Genomic DNA, 22,859 nt, shown 5'->3' on the forward strand with positions numbered 1-22,859 from the left:
TGAAGAGAGGCGAGAAAAGGGAGGGTGACTAGAATAGAGTGCTCGCCAACGGCCTACTCTCCAGGCCGGCCCGCCCCGCGCAGCCGCATCCAATCACAAATCTTAGGAGGGGAGATGGAGCCAATCAGGTCCAATCAGGAGGCGGGGACGTCGGCCCTCCACTAGAAGGGATAGAGGCCGAGAAACGCAAACCCTTGTCCTCTTCCAACGAAAACCAATCGCAAGCCAGATACAGCCGAGTGACTGTAAAGAAGGCCAATTAGACCCTCCAGAGGGAACCTGGCCCGGCCTCTTCTCTGAGGGACTGCTCTACCTACCAATAGCATGGGCGAGAAGTCTGTCCCTTCGCTCAGGAGGAGATGGGTGAACTAGAACTTTGAGGTTGAGGTAAAGAATGTGAGTGCGGCACGCTGGGCTGGCTGGAAGCAGTGCAGGGATTGCAGTAGTGTGTGCGAGCTAGACGTGTTAGGGAGCGAGCCAGCTTTGCGGGCGCCAGGGTGACCGTAGGGATGGGGGGAGCGGGAGGCAAGCTGATGCCTGAGGCTAGTGTACAGGGGGGGTCGTTGCAGCCGAAGGGACCTTGGATGCCATCCTGGCTGCGGAGACCGAGGCCCCGCGACAATCTCCGGAGTCCGGGCGGACCTGTGGCTTCCCAGGGGCTGGAAAGGCCCAGCTCAACGCCTCGAGGGAAGGTTAAGGGAGACCGGGAAAGCCTCGAAAATACCGCCCGGCCTACACCCCTGCCCAAAGGAGCGCGCCTGGGCAGGAATTGTGATGATCAGACCTGGGGGGTTAGTCTAGAAGGGACCACCCCACCTAGAAGAAGTCCTCCGTTTTACAAATGAGGAAACTGAGGCGGAGGGAAGTCGATGAACTGTCCAGAGCAAACAGCAGGTTACTGACAGCTCATACTAGAAGCCAGGCTTCCCCCTGCAGCAGCTTTTGCGGTGGACTTTTTTTCTGTTCGTATCCTCTTCTTTGCCTCCCGAGGTGAAATGGAGTGGATCAACGGGACCCAGTTACAAGAGGAAGCTGCAGATATTCGCTCCGTCTGCTGAGAGATCTTAGCATCCTGTTAGGTGGCATAGGACCTAATATAATCCACTTCATTGGTTAATAGTTGCCAAGCCACAAATAGCTGAAGGTTCTTTCCCATAAGTCACATCTCACACGTTGACATTCCGAAACGTTTATCGAATTATGAAAATTCCATCCTACGTGTCCCAAACGAGCTGTTTACTAGTCCCTCTGAATAAGGGAGTTTGATTGGATGGTTGACCGTCTTTTAGCTAACACGGAAAACAAATGGGTCTGTAATACTATGCAGCTGAGGGCTGGTTGTCCAGGCCTGGATTCCTCAGTTCATGGGAGAGCCAGCTACCCTTTGGATGGATTGGTGTAGATCCTCTGCCCCTATGTGGACAGACACAGCCCCAGCTCCTGCTGTTTCTCATCCATGTCATCCCTCCCCCCACCCCACCCCCGCCGTAAGAGTAAGTTAATAGCTTAGACTTCGGGAGATAACCTAAGCTTTCAGAGTAAATCCATCCCTTTCTTCCACCTTAAGAGGCTGCCCTTCATACATGCAGTCATGTTACTGTCCCAGGAAAGCACTCTGCTTTTGGATGTGTTTTGCCTGAGTCTGTGCTCAGCTGTGCCCACTTTCATGTGATGCCTGCTTTCATGAGATAGATGGTCTAATTAGCAGGGTCACCTTGCCCCCTCACCTGTCAAACTGAGTTTATACCTTTTTTTTTTTTTTTTTTAGTTTATATCCTTGAGCTACAAATCCCCTGGAGGCTCTGGACTGCGGAGATGTGAAGAATTCACCAGTGTCTCTCTACACTTAGTGCTAAAAGGGTATGAAGTGGAAAAACCTCCTACTACTCCCTGAAAGTAAAGGCCTCGTCTACCAGTAGTTCACACTTTATTGCTCCTGTCCTGTGCATATCCCATGAGCCACTGGGTGGCTAGAACTGGGCTAGAACCAAGGAGCTAAGAGAGAAAATCCCGGGCAAGGTTGGGGGAAATAGGTCACAGTGGCTGGGTGGTGAGGTCACAGAGAGGTTTGTCTGACCCGGACTACATAGGGGAGGGGCCTAGGAGGCAAAGCGGCCCCAGAGGTTCCCCAAGCCCAGGCAGGGGGCATGGTGTGGGAAAGGCAGCAGGGACAAAGGCCAGGGAGCTGAGTACAAGGGGCCAAGGGGCCCAGAGATTTGAGGGCAGGAGCAGTGAGGGGGCAGTCAGGATGGTGAGGAGAAGCCAGAAACGAAAGCTGCAAAAAGTCACCGGGCTCTGCAGACCAGAGGTGGGGCTCAGGGTGAGGGGGCAGGGGGCGAAGCAAAGGCCGCAAGATGGCAGCCAGATATCAGGGTAGGGGTTATGTGGAGAAGTTGGACAGGGAACAAGGCAGACAGGGAAGGGTAAACCCACGGACCTAGAGAGAAAGATGGGAGGATTTGACAGCCCAGAGCCCCCAAGGTAGTGGTTAATAAGTAGTTAACAGAAGGAAGAGGCATGACCCTCATGGAACCCCTGTGCACCCCCTTCTCCTTGGGTAGGTGAAGCGGAGCTGCGCTTCATGTGGCCCAGAGCCTGGGGGTGAAGAGAAGAAGGGGAGAGGAAACCCTATATCTATTCAGTTGTTCCCCCCAGAGCTGGTGAGTCCTTGGGGGGGCGGGTTGGTGCTGAGAATAAAGGACTGGGGGCTGCTGAGGGGCCTCCATGACCCCTGCTTTCCCCCTCCTGCCCCCACAGGTGGAGCACATCATTTCATTCCTCCCAGTCAGAGATGTAGTCTCTCTAGGTCAGACCTGCCACTACTTCCACGAAGTGTGCGACTCTGAGGGCGTGTGGAAACGCATCTGTCACCGGCTCAGTCCTCGACTTCGAGAGCAGGGCTCTGGGGTCCAGCCCTGGAAGAGAGCTGCGATTCTGAACTGTACACCTTCCCGGGAACCTCTAGTTCTCTCTGCTTCTGTCCTACCGTATTCTGGGATCCCTCCTACTCCATAAAATTGCCTAATGGGCCCCTTTCTCTGGAAGAAACTTGTTAGATTTAAACATACTCCAACAAGGACTTACTCCAAGTCTCTAAAGCTGCTCTCGGACAGACATTGTCACCCAGAGCCCCCATTCCTAGCATCCCTGCCAAGTTGCCCACCATATTCAAGCTCTTCCATATCTTACCTTGAGACATCCTCCTCTCCCAAAACCTGGAGTTTTCCCTCCTCTAAACCAGGATTTTTCAACCTTGTCACTATTAAAACTTTGAGCCAAATAATTCTTTGCAGGGGTCAGGTGCTGTCCTTTGCATGGTAGGATGTTTAGCAACATCCCTGGCCTCTACCCACTAGACGCCAGTAGCACCTCCCCCAGTTCTGACAGCCAATGTCCCCCGAGGGACAAAAATCACCCCCAGGTTGAGAAATATGCTCTAGTCCCCTCCCTTCCCAGGGAGCCCCTATCCAATAACTTCGTCTCACACAACGGAGATGAAAGGAGATGCAGATAGCAGATCCAGAGCTAGGGGTGTGGAAGGGTTACTGGCCTTTCCCAGTCATTCCTTTTCACACCTCTTTCTGCTTTTCTATGCATTCTTATATTTCCTTTGATGTCTCTGATGCAAGTTTGGACCAAAGAAGTGCTCACTTAGAAGCATGTGTGTGGCCCTGGGCTGAGGTGGGGCAGAGAACTTTAGTTCAGACATGGGGCATAATTTCAGATATCTTCTGAGCTTTCCATGTGCCCTTTGGAAGAGGTCTTTCCCCAGGCCTGGGGAAGGAGAGGAGCTAAACACCCATCCATCGAGAAATCTAGCTTTCCCAAGCTCTGTTTCATCTCCCTTGTGCCTCCCCGACCCCTTAAACCTCCCTCTCCTTCCCTTCTGCAGACACGAAGGGCCTGTATTTCCAGGCATTTGGGGGCCGCCGCCGCTGTCTCAGCAAGAGTGTAGCCCCTGTGCTGGCCCATGGCTACCGCCGCTTCTTGCCCACCAAGGACCACATCTTCATTCTTGATTACATGGGGACCATCTTCTTCCTGAAAAATGCCCTGGTCTCCTCCACCCTTGGCCAGAAGCGGGCCTGCTGCTATGTTGTGTTGTGTCACGGAGCCAAGGATGTGAGTACCAGGACCCCAGCAGCTGAGACCCCACCTCTTTTCCGGGAACCCAGGGCCCACACCAGTCCTGAGGTGGCATCCTTAGGACAGCCACCCTCCGATACCAGGAACTGGAAACCAAGTTTGCCTTTCCCAGCCCTGGACCCAAGTATCTCATCTGCCACCCCAGGATCCAGCTGCCCCAGCCTCATCCCACTGCAAGGCTAGAGATCCCGGACACCTTTGTCTTTTCCTACAGTTTGCCTCGGACCCGAGAGGTGACACAATTTACCGTAAATACCTCTATGTGTTGGCCACTCGGGAGCAGCCGGGAGTGGTGGACACAGCCCACAGCCAGTCCTGCGACTGTGTCGAGGTCTACCTGCAGTCCAGCGGGCAGCGGGTCTTCAAGATCACCTTCCACCGCGCCATGAGCTTCAAACAGATGGTGCTGGTTGGTCTGGAGACCCAGCGGACCCTGCTGCTCCTCACAGGTGAGGCTTAGAGCAGTGGTTTGCAAACTGTTTCCTGCAGCTTCTTCAGGACCCCTGCAGTGGAAGCTTTGGACCGCCAGGGAATTCCCTGCTTCTGAACTTCTTAATGCTAGGCAGGGCCCTGAACCCCCAGACATCATTCTTCCCAACACTCAAATTGGATTCCGCCAAATCCAACTGCTCGGTTTTCTCTGCACTCATCCCTCACACTGAAGAGCTCCCCTGGTTGATTTTCGGTGGTGAAGGCTGGAGGCTGGGATACTTGAGGTCACTGCCCCCTTATTTCATCTCTACCCTTTTCCTTCCAGCCCCACTCTAGGGCAGCAAATGTCTCATGCTGTATGGCTTAGGGAGTCTCTTGGGAGGTTAATGTGGTTATTGGAGGGTCCCCTCCCCCACACAATTGTCTGCCTCCCCGCCCCCTCCCCCAGAGGAAGGAAAGATCTACTCTTTGGTAGTGAATGAAGCCCAGCTGGACCAGCCACACTCCTATACAGGTCAGCTGACCTTGAGGAAGGTGTCCCATGACCTCCCTCACCTGTGTGTGGCCTGCATGGCTTCCAACCAGGGAAGTACTCTCTACATTACGGGTAAGAGCCACCTCCCTTCTTCTCCAGACCCCAGCCTTGGACAGACCTTCCAGATACAGAACCCTCCCTTATCCTTACTCCAGCTCTGTGGGGTACCCGTAGAGCATCCTAGTCAAAAGAGGTGTTTAAGTTCCCAGACATCATAGCTGGTGCATTTCTAGTGGGTGTGAGACTCCCCAGATCTTACATCTTTCATCCCAAGTAGGGCCTGATCCCTAGGAAATGGGTGCCCAGAGCTGCTGAGCTGAGGGCTCCAAACCCCCCAGACCAGGGGCGAGTGTATTTTGAGGTGCATACCCCAGGGGTGTATCGTGATCTCTTTGGAACCCTTGAAGCCTTTGACCCCACGTACCAGCAGATGCCGCTTCCGGTCTCACTGCCTGCCAAGGTAGGATCCTGGGGTGGGGGGTTGGGGGCAGACCAGTGGGGGCGGGGCCTTAGGGGGCCCGCAAGGTACTGAAGGTCTGAAACAGGAGCAGGAATCAAATGATTGATCAGCGAGGGACAAGGGACCCAGGGAGAGGGGTGACCTAGAGGGCAAGACCAAAAGCGATCAGCTGTGTGTGGCAGGTTAGCAGTTGTGAGATACTGGAGCTCAGAGTTCCCCTGGAGACGACTGAAGGCCCACTTCTCCTTTCTACCTTACCTCCTAGGTCCTATTCTGTGCTCTTGGCTACAATCACCTTGGCCTGGTGGATGAATTTGGCCGAATCTTTATGCAGGGAAGTAACAGATATGGGCAGCTGGGAACCGGGGACAAAATGGACCGAGGGGAACCCACACAGGTGAGATTGCTTCCCAGCTACTCTCATCTTGCCCCCCTTCCTCTAATTCCCTGACCCCTGGATCTCTCCACATCTCTACTTTCCATAGAATCCACTTTCTACTCCCTAGGATGTTAAGCCAACCAGTTTGTAACGCCTGTGCTACTGTATCTCACCCGGGGTTGGCACCACGAGGTGCATTCTGTGTGGCTCATGCTACAAGTGCAGTAGGAGTTTAGTGAAGCAGGGAGACCTGGGCGGGCCGAAGTAACTCCAAGAGGTGAGATATAAGCAGGGCCTAGTGGGTTAGATAGGATTCGGGTGGGTACAGGGAAAGGCATCCTATGTAATGGGGATGGGGACGAAGCTTGCACATCCCTGGGACGGTGGAAGGCCCGGCCTGACCAGAGCAGAGTGTGTTTTGGAACTCAGTAGCTACGAGGTGGTATAGGTGTTTGCGAGCCTACAGAAGTATCGATTTGGGAAAGAGCCGTTGCAGGTTCTGGAGCAGGAGAAGGCAACCCCCTGGATGATGGAGAACGGGTCACGTGGCCAGAGGGCACAGTGAGAGGCCCACCGGGAGGCTGCTGAATGACACCAGCATTTGAGACAGGGGACTGGGGCTGGTACAGTGGCGGCGGGAACAGAGAGGAATGGAGACGTGAGGTGTAGTGAAAGAAAATGAACAGTCTCTGGAAACTGACTAGGTATGAGGACAGTGGGGTAGGACAGAGGTGGCTCTGGCAATAGACATGGTAAACATGCCAGTGGGCGAGGAATGCTGGTTTGAGGAGAGAATGTGAATTTAGGCTTTTTCTTTGCAGTGAGAGTAAAACACTAAAGTAGAAATGTCTAGCTGGATTCCAAGTTGGAACAAGGTTGAAATGACAAAAGTAGAGGCAGAGGGGCAAAGCTGGGTGGTCGCCATGATTGTGGGTGGAGGGACTGAAAGAGTTGTCTCTGAGAGAGAGACACACCCTCAAATGCCACGTCTCACAGGCCACGGGCACAGAAAGTTTCACCCAGGAGGGGGTGGTGACAGTGATAGTGAAGGAATATGCTCCCTGACATGGAAGGATGGCTATACCATATTTTTCAGTGAAAAAAAAAAAAAATTCGTGAAATGGTTTACACAGCACAGTCCCATCTTGGTTTAAAAATATACAACTTGCGTGTATATATTTGCTGAGGCAACAGTGAGGAAGAGTGTCCAGCAAGATGTTAATAGTGGGTGGTGGGGCTTCCAGTGATTTTTAAAGGAATTTTTGCTTGCCAGTATTTTATAATTTTCCTGTAATGGCTGTGAAATTACTTATCTATGTCTGCAAAAGTAAAGCGCTCACAGTCTCGGGAGCAAGCATGCAGGAGAGGCCCTGGGATTTGGCTGCTGGGAGGTCCAGTGCCTTTGGAGAGAAGTCATATAGTAGTGGGGAGTGGGGAGTCTCAGGCGACACTGGCTGTGGTGAGACCAAGAACGTGGTCCACTTCAGACTGATCACGTAGCCAGTCCTACTGCCTAAAAGACAGAGGTAGGAAGCAGCAGAAATCAGGTGGAAATGTTTTTCCAAAGGAGTGGCCATTTTGAAAGATAAAGATATGACGGACTGAAAATGCTAGAGACGGAAGGAAGGACGCAGTGGGAGGCAGGCCCTTCCAGGGGCCTAACCTGGAACTACACAGGGACAGGGAGGAAGGCTCTTCCTCCCCCGAGGCTGGAAGGCAGAATGAGAGACTGGACAGGCCCAGGCCTGGGGGATGAGACCAGGGAGCAGATAGCAGGCCCTGGCCTCAGGCAAGAGGCCTGTTTTCCAGGGAACCGAGAGGAGGAACCAACAGCCGTGCTAGCGCCCCTGTGGTCAGACTGGGGCTGTAGGAGAACCAAGGAGGAGTGATAGCTGCCAGTCTGCAGTCGGCAGGGCGGACCTCGTTGGGGAGGGGGAGGGTACTCTGGGGCCCACCTCCTCCCTCCCCCTAGCTTCCCTAGGAGAAGCTGTCACCCTTCTCCAACCCGGCCCCTCCCCACGGTGCCTTGGTGTTCCCCACTTAGGCACCCTGCCCTGTGTTCTCAGGTACGTTATCTGCAGCGTCCCGTCGCCCTGTGGTGTGGCCTCAACCACTCCCTGGTGCTGAGCCAGCGCTCAGACTTCAGCAAGGAGCTGCTGGGCTGTGGATGTGGGGCCAGAGGCCGCCTGCCAGGCTGGCCTAGGGGAAGTGCCTCCTTCGTTAAGCTCCACATCAAGGTCAGAGCAGGGTCCAGGGAGCGGGCGTCCAGGGAGGGCCAGAGCAGTAGAGCCCACAGGACTGTAGCTGGGGCTCCCACAGGGACCCAGGGACCCCATCTTCCAGCATCACCCACCGCCCTTTCCTGCCACGTACCATGGCTCCTGGCTCTCTCCCTGAGCTGCCCCTGCTGGCCTGCTCCGACCTCACACAACCTTGGGGCTCAGCCAGCCAGCTCACTTGCTGGCTCAGGGCTGGTCTGAGCAGGACAAGCACAACGGCTGGGGCTTCCTGGGAACCCCTTCCCGGGGCCCCACTCAGCCACTCCCCCTCTGTCTCTCCTCCAAGGTCCCTTTGTATGCCAGCTCCCTCTGTCCTACCAGAGAGTGCCTCTACGTGCTGTCCGGCCATGACATCGAGCACCATCCCGCCTACCGGGACCTACCAGCCAGCAGGGTGGCGGGGACCCCCAAGCCCAGCCTGGGGGCCGAAGCAGCCCAGGACCCTGAGGGGGTGGCAGCGCAGGCCTGTGAGCCGTACCTCGGCCAGATCCACAGTTGCCCCACATTGCAGGAATGCATGGAAACGACGAAGGTGATCGTGGGCTGGATGCCCTTGATGGCTACACAGGAGGATTTCTTCTGGGAGACCCTGGACATGCTGCAGAGGGCTTTTGGAGGGGTTGGCCAAGGCCCCCCAACCCCTGACAGCTGACCCCCCTCTCCTGGTCTCACCCCTGGAGGGAGGGTCTGGCCCTGGGCCAGGGGCTAAGGAGAGGTGGAATGACAGCAATGAATGCTGCGTGTGGGGAGGGGGATGCAGTGGGCTAGGGCCTGCTAGACATGTCAGGGTGGGACTGTTTTGTAAAATGTTCAGGGAGCTGCCCAGGAGGGGCCCCCAACCTGACATGGACAAAAGATTTGATGGACAAATAGAATAAAAGGCTGATTGAGGCCCGGTTTGTAACCCTGGGGCCTGGGAGGAACGTGGGGCGGGGTGCGGGGGGAGGGGTGGGCAGGCAGAGTGGACGCAGCTCAGGCTGTCAGTTGCTGCAGAGCTGACAGCACCTGGATCCTTCAGCTTCCTTTTCCCTCCAACGCCCAGACCTGATGCCTACTTGGTTCCGTCACTTGGATTCTCCGTCCATCAGGCTGAGAAAGGCGCTTCCTCTGAGTTCAGGATGCTTCCTACCCATTTCCCTTCATCCCTATGAAGCCAACCCACCCCCCCACCCCCACCCCCGGCTCTCCTCCTCCTGTTTCCCTTCCAGATCTGATCTCACATGTCCTTTCCCTTACTTTCTACTCCATCCTCCTCTTCCTCAATAAGGAAGACGCTCCCTTTACCCACAGAGCATGCCTCCCTGCCCCCACCCATACCTCCAAATATTTGGGAGAGAAGATGGGTGAGCAGAATTCTTCCTCCGTGGCCTAGTCTGGCCCGGGTATGGAGAGGATAGTAGACATTTGAAGTGGAAAATAAACTGGAGCAGGGGGTGGTCAGGAAGTGGGTAAGTGATTAGAGGTTGGGAGTCCAGGGAAGGACTTCCTCTGGGTGCTGAGGAAGCAGGAATGGGGAGGATCACAGGTGGGCTGGAGAGTCCTCAGGAAGGACCCGAGGCTGTGTTGGAAGGATGCTCGGGCACTGGACAGAGTGGGCTTGCAGATGCCGTTACTGGACTGCCTGGGTTATGCTGAGAGGCTGATGCTCCCTCTGCCCTTCGTTGCTCCACCCCCGCTCCCACACTGGGCCAGTATTTATGTGTCCTGGACCTAGAGAGGCCCCTGGAATCGCCACTGTCCCGGCTCTTCTCTCCCTGTCCCGCCTTCCCCGCCGCCCGCCCCACTGGCCAGTCCCCACGCCCACACGCCCAAGGCTGCCTCATCTGGCACTGATTATCCCCGCTGCTGCTGTTGCCGCTGCCGCTGCTGCTGCTGCTACACTCAGCTGCTGCCTCTGTCTTGAGGACCCCAGTGCCTCTCCCTCGGGCCATGCTGCCTACTACCACAGCCTCCCTCTTGGGGCCCCTCCTCACTGCCTGGGCTCTGCTGCTGCCTTTCTCCCAGGGCCAGAGCCCCAACTACACCAGGTAGGTCTCTCGGCACCTTCCAGATGGCTTGAGTTAACTTCAGATCCCTGATTCCTGGGGGGCTATGCCTGTGGAGCTTGTAGATTCTTTTGCTAACACACCACCCGCGCAGATCTCCCACAGCCCTCACCCTTCTCTGGCCCCCAAGTCCTCCTTCCCTGCTGCAAGACCACTGTCTCCTGCGGTCACCACTGCTCCCCACTCCTCCACCCTCCGTCCTCTGCCCTCTAAGTCTCCCCACCTATCCAGACCCTTGGCCCCACCATGGAACCTGAGAGCACCAAGACCTTGAACTTGCCTGGTAGCTGTACATCTGGATTCCAGGAGGGAATCAGAGACTGTGGGGGGGAGAGGGGGCTGCAAGTGGGAGACGTGGGAGTCAGTCACCGCAGTAGTTAGCTGGAGCCGGAGCAGGGCAAAGGTTGGGAGCGCAAGGCCCTGGCTGCTGCTTCTCCCTCATCTCCCCGCCCCCTCACCCCCCCACCTCGAGGCTGTGTCCACATCTGGAAGTAGTTAGGCCGCTCCAGGCCCTGACTGCCAGGCAGGGCGAGGGGGGAGAATGATGGAGGGGGGCCGAGGAGGATTCCGGGAATTCCTGCTGGGGTGGGGGTGGGAACTCTGAGGGGCTGGAGGGACAGCCAAGTTGCTGGTCCCACTTTTTCCTGATTCCCTGCTGGAGTATTTCCCACCCCAGTCCCAGCCCCGCTGGCTGAGGCCGCCTCGAATCCTTTGGGCCTCCCTTCCTCATCCCGCTGGCTGCCCTTCTTGGCGCCCCCATGCTCATTGCCCTACCCCAGTCCCTGCACTACTCCCCCACTCAGGCCTGACCTCTCTTCTGTTCTGCAGACCTGTGTTCCTGTGTGGAGGGGATGTGACTGGGGAGTCGGGTTACCTGGCAAGCGAGGGTTTCCCTAACCTCTACCCCGCCAATAAGGAGTGCGTCTGGACGATAACGGTGAGAAGGCCCCTTTGGCCGCCGTCCCCTTGTCCAAGTCTCCCCGAGGCCTGGGTCCAGGCAGCCAGAGGCCAGACTGCTAAGGGAACCCCCCTCCTGGCAAGCACCGCCGCTTTTCCCTGGGGAAGTCCCAGCCCCCTCCCCTCTGGTCACTGACAGCATCAGTGCCCACAGTAACACGTGGCAAGCATCCTCACACCTTAACTCAGAGCCTGCTTCTCCATTCCCACCTTCATCCCCATCCCCTCTGGTCTCTCCACAGACCTCAGGTCTTGTCCCCTGCACAAGCCACAAGCCCTCTGCTCTGCACCCTGATGGGGTCCCCTCTGCTTCAGGCCCAGTTTCTGTAGGAAATGCTTGGGGAAAAAGAGTCCCCTCTGCCTGGTTGTGTCCGGCCTGACTTTGCAGGTCCCCGACCCTGTCCCCACCATCAGGTCCCTGAGGGCCAGACTGTGTCCCTCTCCTTCCGAGTCTTTGACCTGGAGCTGCACCCATCCTGCCGTTATGACGCTCTGGAGGTCTTTGCCGGGGCTGGAACCTCAGGCCAGCGGCTCGGACGCTTCTGCGGGACCTTCCGGCCAGCGCCCTTAGTCGCCCCCGGCAACCAGGTGACCCTGAGGATGACATCGGACGAGGGCACGGGAGGACGAGGCTTCCTGCTCTGGTACAGCGGGCGGGCCACCTCAGGCACTGGTGAGACCTCCCTCACCTCCGCTGTCCCCCTCTCCTGGCCCCGCCCCCGGCGCAGGCCCCACCCCAGCCTTAACCTCCACCCCAAGAGCCTGGGACCCCCATTATCTCCCTTACCCTTTTTCCTCACTAACCGCCCCTTCAGTCCCTCCTCCCCGTCTTCTCTCCCCTCCTTCCCGCTCCCACCCCCCCCTCTTCCAGGCCCCCGCCCAGGCGCGAGGCGGAAATGGGTCACCGACCCGCGGGTGGAATGGGCGGCCTGGGGTTACTGGGACGGTGAGTAACTGCCCGCCCCCGTCCGCAATCGGGCTCCCTCAGACGGGCGCGAGGGGGCACCCCCGGGCTGGGGGACTAGGTTCCCCCGACCCGGAGCCCCCTACACCCAGCCCGGGGGCTCCCGATTGCGGTCCCATCACCTCCTCCTGGCGGCAGAAGTCTCCCCTAAAATGTTTAAGGAGGGACCTCCCCAAAGGAGCCTCGGGGCTGTGCCCCAATTTGAGGGCACCCTCACAACATGGGGACTCTCCAGCTGCGACGGGGACTTTTCTGCCGGGCCGGGGAGATGGGATCTTCCAGGGGAAGAGGAGCGATGTGGCCTCGCGATGTGGCTTCCCGATGTGGCTTCGCGATGTGGCCTCGGGTCAGGGGGAGGGGCAAGAAGGGAGCGTGTCCAGTCAATTCCTCCTCCCCCTGCCACCGCCCGCCTGGGTGCCCGGCGGTCCAAGACTTACCCCCCCGCGGTCCAAGACCTCCCGGAGCCCCGCTCCTCCGAGCCCCATCTCTGCTAACCTACCCCCCTTCTTCCTTCCTCTCTTCTCGCCCCATCATCCCGAGACCCAGACATCTGAGCTTTCTGCACGGGCTCCCAGCCTAGAGTTCTCCTCCAGCTGACCGAGGGTCTCCACCGCCCCCCACCCCCACTCCTCTCTCCCCTCCCCAGAGCACCAATTTTGCGGGGGGCGGCTGGAGAAGGCCCAGGGAACCCTGACCACGCCCAACTGGCCCGAGTCCGATTACCCCCCGGGCATCAGCTGTTCCTGGCACATCATCGCGCCCCCGGACCAGGTACTGACCCCCTGCCCGGGCTGCCCTCGGGGACCCAGGCGGCGTCCTCCAGTATGCAGCCTGCAAAGATTTATTGAACATCTACAATGTCCCGAGCACTGAGCTTGCATGGTGGGCAGCAAAAACAGACCCAGACCTGCTTGCACCCAAACAAAAAATGTCAAATTACGACTGTGACGAACCTTACGAGAGCGAGGTACCCGATGCTGATATATAAACTGATTTGTGCGTGTGTGGGGGGGGTGTGGGTGTGTGTGTAGTGGTGGTGGAGGTGGATTCTGGGTCTGTTCCTTGAGAATGAGCCAGGACTTGACCTTGCGGACTACGGCGACCGAGGCCACTGCAGGGCCCCCGTGGATGTGTGTGTTCCTCCGAGCTGTGGTGTGAATGCATTAAGAGGGGGGCTGGAGGGCACGCGGGAGGTGAGCGAGGAGGCCGCGGCGAGCGTCCCGGAGGCGGCGGCCGGGCGGAGGAGGTGAGAGGTGAGAGCTCCGCTCCCTCGGCTGGCCGGGGTCCCACCGCGCAGCCTCCACCTCTGCCCCGCCGCCAGGTGATCTCACTGACCTTCGGGAAGTTTGACCTGGAGCCCGACTCCTACTGCCGCTACGATTCGGTCAGCGTGTTCAACGGCGCCGTGAGCGACGACGCCAAGCGGCTGGGGAAGTTCTGCGGCGACACAGCCCCGGGGTGAGGGGGCGGCACCTGGGTGGGTGACGGCGTCCGGGAGTCTCCGCCGCGCCTGGTGCGGGAGTGGGGGGACAGCGCTGCTGGTGGGAGGGGCGGGGCTGAGCTGAAGCCGCAGGAGGCGAACCTGCCGGCCCCAAACGGGTGGGCGGAGCGGGTAGCGGCCCTGGCAGAAGACGAGGCTTGACGCCAGGCCTGGGGTCCGTGGATGGAGAGGCGAGAGGGGCTTGCGAAATCGGGAAGCTAACGCAGACAACCGAGGGGCAGAGGTGAAAAGGCCGCCGGCCTGGGTAGGGGGCAGGATGCGCTGCCCACCTGACACCTCCCCCAATGCCCCGCGCCCGCAGTACCATCTCCTCCGAAGGGAACGAGCTCCTCGTCCAGTTCGTCTCGGACCTCAGCGTCACGGCCGACGGCTTCTCGGCCTCCTACAGGACCCTGCCGCGGGGCGCCACCGAAGGAGGGCCAGGCCCGGGCCCCAAGCCCGGAGTCGGGCCCAAAGTCAAGCCCGAAGTCCCACCTGAGGAGAAACCGAAGGCCGCGCCTAAGGCAGAGGCAACTCCGGTGGGCCCCGGTGAGTCTGGGAAGGCAGAGGAAGCGGCCGCAGGCTGGAGGGAGTTGTATCCGAGTTCCTTCCTGCGCTCATTCATTCATTCAATACAGCACCCACGGGTGCCGCCTCCATGCTAATGGCTGGTACTGGGTGCTGGGACACGAAGCTGGATAGAGCTCTGAACAAGTTCAAAGCAATGAGGCTTTTGTGGGGAAAGTGGTCCTTCCTACCTCCTGGGTAGGTTACCCTCCACAAACAGTGCCCCCCTTCCCCACCCCCCACCAGATGCACCCAGTGTCTCCTGCCCAAAACAGTGCCGGCGGGCAGGCACCTTGCAGAGCCACTTCTGTAACAGCGACCTGGGTAAGCAGCCCCATGCCCCAGCTCTGCCCTTCCTGCTCCTCTAACCTCCCCTCCTGTCCCCAAAGCCCCCCTCCTTCTGGTTCCAGCCCTGCCCTGGCCTCCTGTCTCCTCACCTCTCCCTCTCTCTCCCACAGTGGTGACGGGAATGATGAAGTCCATGGTTCGGGGCCCAGGGGAGGGCCTCACAGTCACTGTCAGTCTCACTGGTGTTTACAAAACCGGAGGCCTGGACCTGCCCTCTCCCCCCACTGACACCTCCCTGAAGTTCTATGTGCCCTGCAAGCAGTGCCCCCCCATGAAGAAAGGTAACGGAGATGTGGGAAAATGTAGAGGGGGACTTAGCCTCATGAAAATGATGGAGGCAGTAGAATCTGAAGGACTGGGAAGAGGGGGTACATCTATAAGGTCTCAGTTACACAAACTCTCAATCCCTTCCTCCTCTTCCCTAGGAATCAGTTATCTGCTGATGGGCCAGGTGGAAGAAAACAGAGGTCCGATCCTTCCTCCAGAGAGCTTCGTGGTTCTCTACCGGCCCACCCAGCACCAGATCCTCACCAACCTCAGCAAGAGGTGCCCTTCCAAGCCTGCTCAGGCTGCTGGATCCCAAGCCTGAGCCCAGGCCAGCCTCCGGACCCTGGCCCTAGGGACCCCTTTCTTATCCAAATAAATGTTTCTAGACTTGAGGAAGGGGTCACATGTCCATTTGTATGGTTTTGGTGCTCCTCTGGGGGTTTGTTTTCATTCATTCATTAAACTCAACAGTTACTATACAGAAGAATGTAAGTCAAATCTTGTCACCCCTTTGCTCAAAATTCTCCCGTATGCTCAACACACACAGAAAATGCTCACTACGTGGAGGTGATGGATATGTAAATTAACTTGTGCTGATCTTTTCACAATGTCTACAGATATCAAAACACCAAGTTGTACACCTTAAATATATACAATTTTTATATGTCAAAGATATCTCAATAAAGCTGTTTTAAAAAAAAGAAATTAAGGGAATTCCCTGGCAGTCCAGCACTTTCCCTGCTGAAGGCTGGGGTTCAATCCCTGGTTGGGGAACTAAGATCCTGCAAGCTGCCTGGGGCAGCCAAAAAGGAAAAAAAAAAAAAGGAATTAAAACAACTCTTCCATAGTTTCCCATCAGTCTCAGCATAAAATCCAAAGTCCTACTGTGGGTTCTAAGGCTCTAGGTGATCTGTGTCCTCCCTCCCACCTCATCTCATCTCTGAATATTGTCTCCCTTACAATCTCTTCCATCACACTGGCTCCTTGGCCATTTCTAGTACACACCTGCTTCCGGGCTTTGCCTTTGCTGTTCCCTCTATCCGGAATTCTCTTCCACAGACATCTCCTGGCTCACTTCCTAACTTCAGTGAGATCTCAGCTCAGTTCATCCTAGTCACCCATTCATTTGTGCATTCCAAATGGCAGGCACTGTTTTCGGTGCTGAAAATACAACAAAACAAAGTCGCTGCTCTTGTGGACAGGAGAGTAAATTCTACCAGAGCAGAGATAAACTAAAATAAACATGATGTCAAGTAGCTCTAGGAGTGCTCTGAAGAAAACAAAAGTATGATAAGAGGACAGGCGAAGGGAGATTCTACATTTGATAGGGTGCTTAGAGAAGGCTTTCGGGTAACTTTGTTTTGCTCCGCTGCTAACCAAATGCGTGAGATTCCTCACCTTGTCGAGGCTGTTTCCTCGTCTGTAAGGGGAGCTGAAGATTCTGAATACTAATTCCCTCTGCAAATATGAGTGATTTCAAATATGAGTTCCGTGCAGGAAGGAATCAAGAGAAGTGCCCTGGGCTACGAACCAAGTCCAACTGGGAGCAACCGCCAACTCGTACTACAGAAAACGGCTTTCGTTGCTTTGGAAGCGTCTAGGAGAACCTGGGACTGAAGTGGAGAAAGAGGGCTCCCTTGTGGGATGTGATTCTAGTGATTTGGACGGCCTCAGAGTGGGGAGGAAGGAACAAAGCCTGACTCCCATCCTCACCCGGGCCCCTCCCCCCGACCTCGCCGCCCGACTTATTCCAGAATTAGCGTTCTAGCCAGAGACGCTCGTAAAGTTTTACGTCACTGGGATCAAGCCAATCACCTCTTTAGGTGCACCAATCGGTGTATACTTAGAGCTGAAACGAGGCCGCCCTGGCCAATGACAGAGGTCGTACGGCGGAAGAGCAGAAACGGTCTGCCGGGAAGATGGCAGCCCTGGTCCGGCCACAGGTTGATTGGCAGGTGCTGTGACCAGAGGTGAGCTTCATAGCGTGAGCGGCCGTTCGGAGGCGGAAGCCCGAAGAAGCGCGGGCCCGAACTCAGGGGGGGATCGGAGGCACAGATACAGGTCTCGGGAGAGCAGGAGACGGAAAGGGCAACTCCGGAAGAGGGCGCGGAGGCCAGCGGAATTGGGCCGAAGAGAGGGGCGGGTGCCCTGGGAGGCCCGGAAGGGGCGGGGAGGGGCGGGGCTTATGGAGATCGGGAACTGGGGCTGAAGACTAGGGCCAGGGCTGGGAGCCGGGAGGGGCTGGGTTTACGGGGTGGGCGTGACCCTCGAGGTAGGGCTTGGGGGCGGGGCCTAAAGGGATCTGAGGCACAGCTGTGGAGAGGAAGGGTTTGGGGGGCCTGGGCCTGGCCTGCGGGGCCCTCATCTAGGGGGATTCCGAGGCGGCGGCGGCATCAGTCCAGGCCCTGCCCTACGATCTCCTCCCGTTCCCTTTCGCCCCTCTCGCCCCTCGGCTTTATACTCCAGGCCCTGTCCCCTGAGCTCTGCCCTCGGATGTTCCACCGCCCAGAGCTTGCATGCGCCGTGGGGCGCCCCAGGACCAGGAGCTGGTGGGTCCGGGGGCTCCTGGGCGGGGGTCCCGGGGCGCCCCTCCTCCCTCGGGACCTGTTGTCCCGGTCCTCGTCTTTCCCCCGGATCTAGTATTCAGGGCGGACCAGCGGAGTGGATCTCGGCAGCTGCTGACCCTCTATAACCCCACGGGAGCAGCGCTTCGCTTCCGAGGTGACGGGGATGGGCGCTTCGTGCTAGGGATCTGGGGGCTGGCGGTAGAACACTGGGGAGCTGGGTGGGCTGGAGCAGTCAGATGAGTACGGTCGGATGTCCAGCCCTGGGGTAGAAGGCAGGGGGGACTCCATGGGCGGGGCTTGTGCAGGTTGTCTGAGGCAATAGTCGGTCTCTGTCTGTGTGCCTTTTCCCCTCAGTGCTGTGCACAGCACCTGCCAAATACACAGTGTTTGACGCGGAAGGATATGTGAAGCCTCAGTCCTGCATTGACATGTGAGTTGAGAGGGTGGGGAGGCTGATGGAAGCCAGGGGTCGCTGCCACCTTTCTCTGATTTACTGTGCCGTGGCTTAAGCCTCAGACCAGGTCCTCTTCCACCTGTTTACCCCACCCTCTGTCTGTGTCCCTAAGGGAAAGTTTCCTGGGAGGGTGGGGCCTGGATCCTCTTGGATCACTGCCTCTCACTGCCCTTCAATGGGCCGCTCTCCTTTCTTGGGACCAGTGTGATTCGCCACGTGGCCCCCAATCCCAGCCACTATGACGTCCAGGACCGCTTCCGCATTGAGCTGTCTGAGGAGGGAACAGACGGCCGAGTGGTGGGGCGCAAGGACATCACCTCGGTTCTGAGGGCCCCAGCGTACCCCCTTGAGCTTCAGGGACAGCCTGACCCAACGCCGCACCCAGAGCCTCCTTCCTGGACAGCACCACCCACGGCTCAGCACTTCCCAGAGAGTGAGTTTAGGGATGGGAATTCTTGAGTTCTGTAAGGAGGAAGGACCTAGCATGACCCTAGAGATGAGCTCAGTTGGAGTTGAAGAGGTCTTCCGGTTCAGTCCTTTTTTTTCCTTTTGGCTGTGCCTGGTGGCTTGCGGGATCTTAGTTCCCCAACCAGGGATCAAATCCAGGGTCCTGGCAGTGAAAGAGTGGAGTCCTAACCACTGGACCGCCAGGGAATTCCCTTCCGTTTCAGTTTTCTGCTTTTTGGTGGAAACATTTCTAGAAATAGAGATTTTATATCAGGTTAGGGAAAAAGCAGACTTTGCAGTTTCCTTGGTTTCTGGCCTCCACTTAAAGAGAAAAATTCTTCCTTTAGCTCTGACTTCAGTACTTCCCATCATGTGTCAGCTCAGTTCAGTTCAGTAAGAAACCAGGGGCTTCCCTGGTGGCAGTGGTTGAGAATCCGCCTACCAATGCAGGGGCCACGGGTTCGATCCCTTATCTGGGGAGATTCCCACACGCCACGGAGCAACTAAGCCTGTGCGCCACAACTACTGAGCCTGTGCTCTAGAGCCCGGAACCACAGCTACTGAGCCCACGTGCCACAACTACTGAAGCGCGCGCACCTAGAGTCCGTGCTTCACAACAAGAGAAGCCACCGCAATGAGTAGCCCCCACTCACCGCAACTAGAGAACTCCCTCACGCAGCAACAAAGACCTGACGCAGCGAAAAATAAATAAATAAATTTATAATAAATAAATAAATAATAAGAAACCAGGTTGAGCAATTATGTGCCAAGTTGTGGGAGACAGAGGTCCCTGCCTGGCACACAGATACACAGGAGCCTGTAATCAAGGCAGAGTTGAGGAGATAAAACGAATAATGAGGGACCAGAGGGGAGAGGGTTTCCTGAGGCTTTGGGAACGAAGGCTCCAGGGAGGAGAGAATACTTCCAATGTCCAACAGAAAGTGGGTACACCTTCCATCTTCAGCCTCCTCCCTGAAGGGCGTTGGGCTGGGCAGGAGTGGAGGCTAGAGATCCTGATGGGCCTTGTTTCCCAGACCCCCTCCCGCACCTGGCCACCAGCTCCTTCCTCCTCTTCTTGCTGATGGGCACAGTCTCTGTGGCCTTCCTGCTGCTGCCGCTCCAGGATGAACTTGGCAGCCAGCTGCCCCAAATCCTTCACGTCTCCCTGGGACAGAAGTTGGTGGCAGCCTACGTCTTGGGTGAGCACGGTGGTGGTAGGGGATCCGGGCCCAGAGAGAGGAGAGCGGGGGCTGGAAAGAGGGCGTACAGAGCCGGCGGGCTACACAAAGGACCTTGCTCTTCCTCCCCGCTCCAGGCCTCCTGACCATGGTGTTCCTCCGGACCTGAGCTCCCTGCTCAACCTCCACGCCCCCTCCCCAGGCAGGGACGTGGACCTGGACGTGGACGTGAGACATTCACTGTGATGCTCATAACCTTGCCTCAACTCCTACTTCCTTCTTCCTGCCCGTCCCCTTCCCCCCAAAACCCAGGGGTTTGTATTCATTTTCCAAGCTGAATAAAATAAATTTGTAAAATTGAACTGAGAAATGTAAGGAACATGCCCCTTTCTTCCCACTTCTCTCCTCCAGCTCCTCCTACTCCCAGGGGACCTCGAACATCGGGGAGCGAAGAGACCCAGCGAGGATTTGGAAGGTCAGAGTCTTAGGCTTGGTGCTGCACTGAAAAAAACTGTGTGACCTTGAGCAAGTCATTGAATTTCTCTGAGCTTCAGTTTCTGCCTCTAAAATGAGGGAATTGGGAAAGTTGATTCTTAAGATCCCCCTTAGCCCTATCCTAGGGATAGGATCCTGCCCCTAAGCCAACATGCCTTAAACTGAAAAGAAACAAATCCCGATACCACCTACTCCCACCTGCTAGAGAACTCAGGTCCCGCCATCTCGAGCCATCAGAGCCTCTTGCCAGGGTTGCCTGGGGGCTTCCCCCCCACCCCCACCCCCAGAATCCTCTTCTGCCTTTCTGTCCCTTTACCTGCTTTTGTCTCTTCCTTTGACCTCAACCCCTGTGGGTCAGAAACACCAAGGTCTCTGACAAGATGGGGACAGATGGCACTGCCTGCCATAACCTCAGCCTAACCAGGCAGGAGAAGTTAGGGCAAAGGAAAAGAATGGGCTCCTTGAAAGGCAGGCTTCCAGCCCTCCTTCAGATGTAAGGCGAGAGGGGAGGAAAGGAAGAAGGGAAGCCAAAGACACTGGAAGTTTGTTGATTGGGAACAAGAATTAGCAAGATAACATTAAGACAGACTCAGTCTGTTATGCTGCTGGAAGGTTATCAGTTGTTCCAGCTTTACTTTGGGGGCCTTGGGAGCTAGCTGCCCCTCTGCCCTGGGGACCTTGCCCTTCCCACACCCAGAACTGGCCCCGGTGACATGTGAGCCTGATCCTGTGCAGAGAATGGCAGCCTGTGTCTAGGATGTGAGGACTCTCCCCGCGGTCCAGCAAACCCCTCACAAAACCATCCACACTGGGCTGTCTGTGCCCAGGACCCCAAAAGGCATCTGAAGTATCGCACATTAATGATCTTGTGGATATCTGCTGGGAAACGGCCTTGCTGCCAGCGGGATCAGGAGGCTTTCTGAGACAAAGCTATGAAGGGCAGCTATAGGGGTGGGAGGGGCTTGGGTCACAGACAATTTTTTTTTTTTTTCGGTACGCGGGCCTCTCACTGCCGTGGCCTCTCCCGTTGCGGAGCACGGGCTCCGGACGCGCAGGCTCAGCGGCCATGGCTCACGGGGCCCAGCCGCTCCGCGGCATGTGGGATCTTCCCGGACCGGGGCACGAACCCGTGTCCCCTGCATCGGGAGCAGACTCTCAACCACTGCGCCACCAGGGAAGCCCCACAGACATTATTTTAAGTAAATTTCTTAGAAAACAATACTGAGCTGGCAGTAATTGGAGTGGGTGGGTGTTAGTTTCCTGTGGCTGCTATAACAGGTTATCAAAAACTAGTGGCTTAAAACAACATAAATTAATTCTCTTATGGTTTTGGGGGTCCGAACTCCAAAATGAGTCTTCTGGGGATGAAATCAAGGTGTCAGCAGGGCTGGTTCCTTCGGGAGGCACCTGGGGAGGATGTTCCCTTGACTTTTCGAGTTTCTAGAGGCCATCTGCACTCCTTGGGTGGTGACCCCTTCCTCCATCTTTAAAGCCAAAGAGTGGAAATAACAAATGATCACTGTTTTAAGTCACTAAAAAAAAAAAAAAAAAAAGCCAGGAGTGTAGCATCTTCAAATCTCTGACTCTGACCTTTTGCTTCTGTTGTCACATCTCCTTTCTCTATCTCTGATCCTCCTGCCTCCTTTAATAAGGACCCTGAGGACTTCCCTGGTGGCGCAGTGGTTAAGCATCCGCCTGCCAATGCAGTGGACACGGGTTCGAGCCCTGGTCCGGGAAGATCTCACATGCTGTGGAGCAAGTAAGCCCGTGCGCCACAACAACTGAGCCCACGCGCCACAACTACTGGAGCCCATGCGCCTAGAGCCCGTGCTCCACAACAAAGAGAAGCCACCGCAATGAGGAGCCCGCGCACCGCAACGAAAAGTAGCCCCTGCTCGCCGCAACTAGAGGAAGCCTGTGCGCAGCAACGAAGACCAAACGCAGCCCAAAATAAATAAATAAATAATAAAAATAAGGACCCTGGTGATTACGTCCCCCACCCCCACCCCCAGCATAATCACCCTGTGTCACTTTGCTAAGGCTGCCACAGACTTGGTGGCTTAAAAAACAGAAATTAGGGCTTCCCTGGTGGCACAGTGGTTAAGAGTCCGCCTGCCGATGCAGGGGACACGGGTTCGTGCTCCGTTCCGGGAAGATCCCACATGCCGTGGAGCGGCTGGGCCCATGAGCCATGGCCGCTGAGCCTGTGCGTCCAGAGCCTGTGTTGTGGGAGAGGCCACAACAGCGAGAGGCCCGCGTACGGTAAAAACAAAAAACAGAAATTAATTTGATCACAGTTCTGGAGGCTAGTGTCCAAGACAAGCCGCCGACAGGTTTGGTTTATCCTGAAGCCACTCTCCTTGACTTGCAGGTGGCACCCTTCTCACTGTCCTCACATGGTCTTTCTCCTGTGCACGCACATCCTTGGTGTCTCTCTGTGCATCCAATTTCCTCTTCTTATAAGGAGGTCAGTCAGATTGGATTAGGCCCATTCTGATGGCCTCATTTTAACTTAATCACTTCTTTTTTTTAATTTTGGCTGCGTTGGGTCTTTGTTGCTGCGCGTGGGCTTTCTCTAGTTGCGGCAAGCGGGGGCTACTCTTCGTTGCGGAGCGTGGGCTTCTCATTGCGGTGGCTTCTCTTGCTGCGGAGCACAGGCTCTAGGCGTGCAGGCTTCAGTAGTTGCAGCATGCGGGCTCAGCAGTTGTGGCACGCAGGCCCTAGAGCACAAGGGCTTCAGTAGTTGTGGTGCGTGGGCTCAGTAGTTGTGGCTTGCAGGCTCTAGAGCACAGGCTAAGTAGTTGTGGCACACAGGCTTAGTTGCTCCGCAGCACGTGGGATCTTCCTGGACCAGGGCTT

General features: G+C 56.6%; 3 protein-coding genes across 4 annotated transcripts; all 3 read left to right on the top strand.

The window, feature by feature from the left end:
- Nucleotides 1-324: 324 nt before the first annotated feature.
- On the top strand, nucleotides 325-8,883 carry FBXO24 (F-box protein 24; the record flags this gene model as incomplete). Its single annotated transcript, XM_082856317.1, has 10 exons — nucleotides 325-363; nucleotides 2,562-2,660; nucleotides 2,758-2,941; nucleotides 3,893-4,122; nucleotides 4,361-4,595; nucleotides 5,027-5,185; nucleotides 5,452-5,573; nucleotides 5,839-5,970; nucleotides 8,019-8,189; nucleotides 8,518-8,883. The coding sequence occupies 10 exons, from the start codon at nucleotides 325-327 to the stop codon at nucleotides 8,881-8,883; spliced, it is 1,737 nt and encodes a 578-aa protein (XP_082712443.1).
- Nucleotides 8,884-10,152: 1,269 nt separating this feature from the next.
- PCOLCE (procollagen C-endopeptidase enhancer) lies at nucleotides 10,153-15,273 on the top strand. Its single transcript, XM_082857178.1, has 9 exons — nucleotides 10,153-10,258; nucleotides 11,105-11,213; nucleotides 11,648-11,906; nucleotides 12,844-12,968; nucleotides 13,519-13,655; nucleotides 14,000-14,226; nucleotides 14,491-14,568; nucleotides 14,703-14,873; nucleotides 15,018-15,273. Exons 1-9 carry the CDS (start codon nucleotides 10,161-10,163, stop codon nucleotides 15,179-15,181), a joined length of 1,368 nt encoding a protein of 455 aa, XP_082713304.1. The 5' UTR covers nucleotides 10,153-10,160; the 3' UTR covers nucleotides 15,182-15,273.
- A 1,469-nt stretch (nucleotides 15,274-16,742) lies between these two features.
- Nucleotides 16,743-19,831, top strand: MOSPD3 (motile sperm domain containing 3). 2 transcript variants are annotated; one of them, XM_082858025.1, is made up of 6 exons: nucleotides 16,743-16,829; nucleotides 17,326-17,580; nucleotides 17,781-17,856; nucleotides 18,084-18,313; nucleotides 19,362-19,526; nucleotides 19,643-19,831. In XM_082858025.1, the coding sequence occupies exons 2-6, from the start codon at nucleotides 17,376-17,378 to the stop codon at nucleotides 19,672-19,674; spliced, it is 708 nt and encodes a 235-aa protein (XP_082714151.1). In that variant the 5' UTR covers nucleotides 16,743-16,829; nucleotides 17,326-17,375; the 3' UTR covers nucleotides 19,675-19,831. The 2 variants fall into 2 exon arrangements, with proteins under 2 accessions (XP_082714151.1, XP_082714152.1); XM_082858026.1 differs by lacking the exon at nucleotides 16,743-16,829 and having other exon boundaries at nucleotides 17,309-17,580.
- Nucleotides 19,832-22,859: the final 3,028 nt, after the last annotated feature.

This window comes from Leucopleurus acutus (genome assembly GCF_964270905.1).
Source record: "Leucopleurus acutus genome assembly, chromosome: 16".
Lineage (NCBI taxonomy): Eukaryota > Metazoa > Chordata > Mammalia > Artiodactyla > Delphinidae > Leucopleurus > Leucopleurus acutus.

Excerpts from the sequence above, each read along its gene's own strand:
- MOSPD3 (XM_082858025.1), top strand. The coding sequence starts at position 17,376 with ATGCGCCGTGGGGCGCCCCAGGACCAGGAGCTGGTGGGTCCGGGGGCT. Across the intron at positions 18,314-19,361 it reads GGCTCAGCACTTCCCAGAGA|ACCCCCTCCCGCACCTGGCC; the intron begins GTGAGTTTAGGG and ends CTTGTTTCCCAG. Across the intron at positions 19,527-19,642 it reads GGTGGCAGCCTACGTCTTGG|GCCTCCTGACCATGGTGTTC; the intron begins GTGAGCACGGTG and ends TCCCCGCTCCAG.
- PCOLCE (XM_082857178.1), top strand. The coding sequence starts at position 10,161 with ATGCTGCCTACTACCACAGCCTCCCTCTTGGGGCCCCTCCTCACTGCC. Across the intron at positions 10,259-11,104 it reads CAGAGCCCCAACTACACCAG|ACCTGTGTTCCTGTGTGGAG; the intron begins GTAGGTCTCTCG and ends TCTGTTCTGCAG. Across the intron at positions 11,907-12,843 it reads GCGGGCCACCTCAGGCACTG|AGCACCAATTTTGCGGGGGG; the intron begins GTGAGACCTCCC and ends TCCCCTCCCCAG.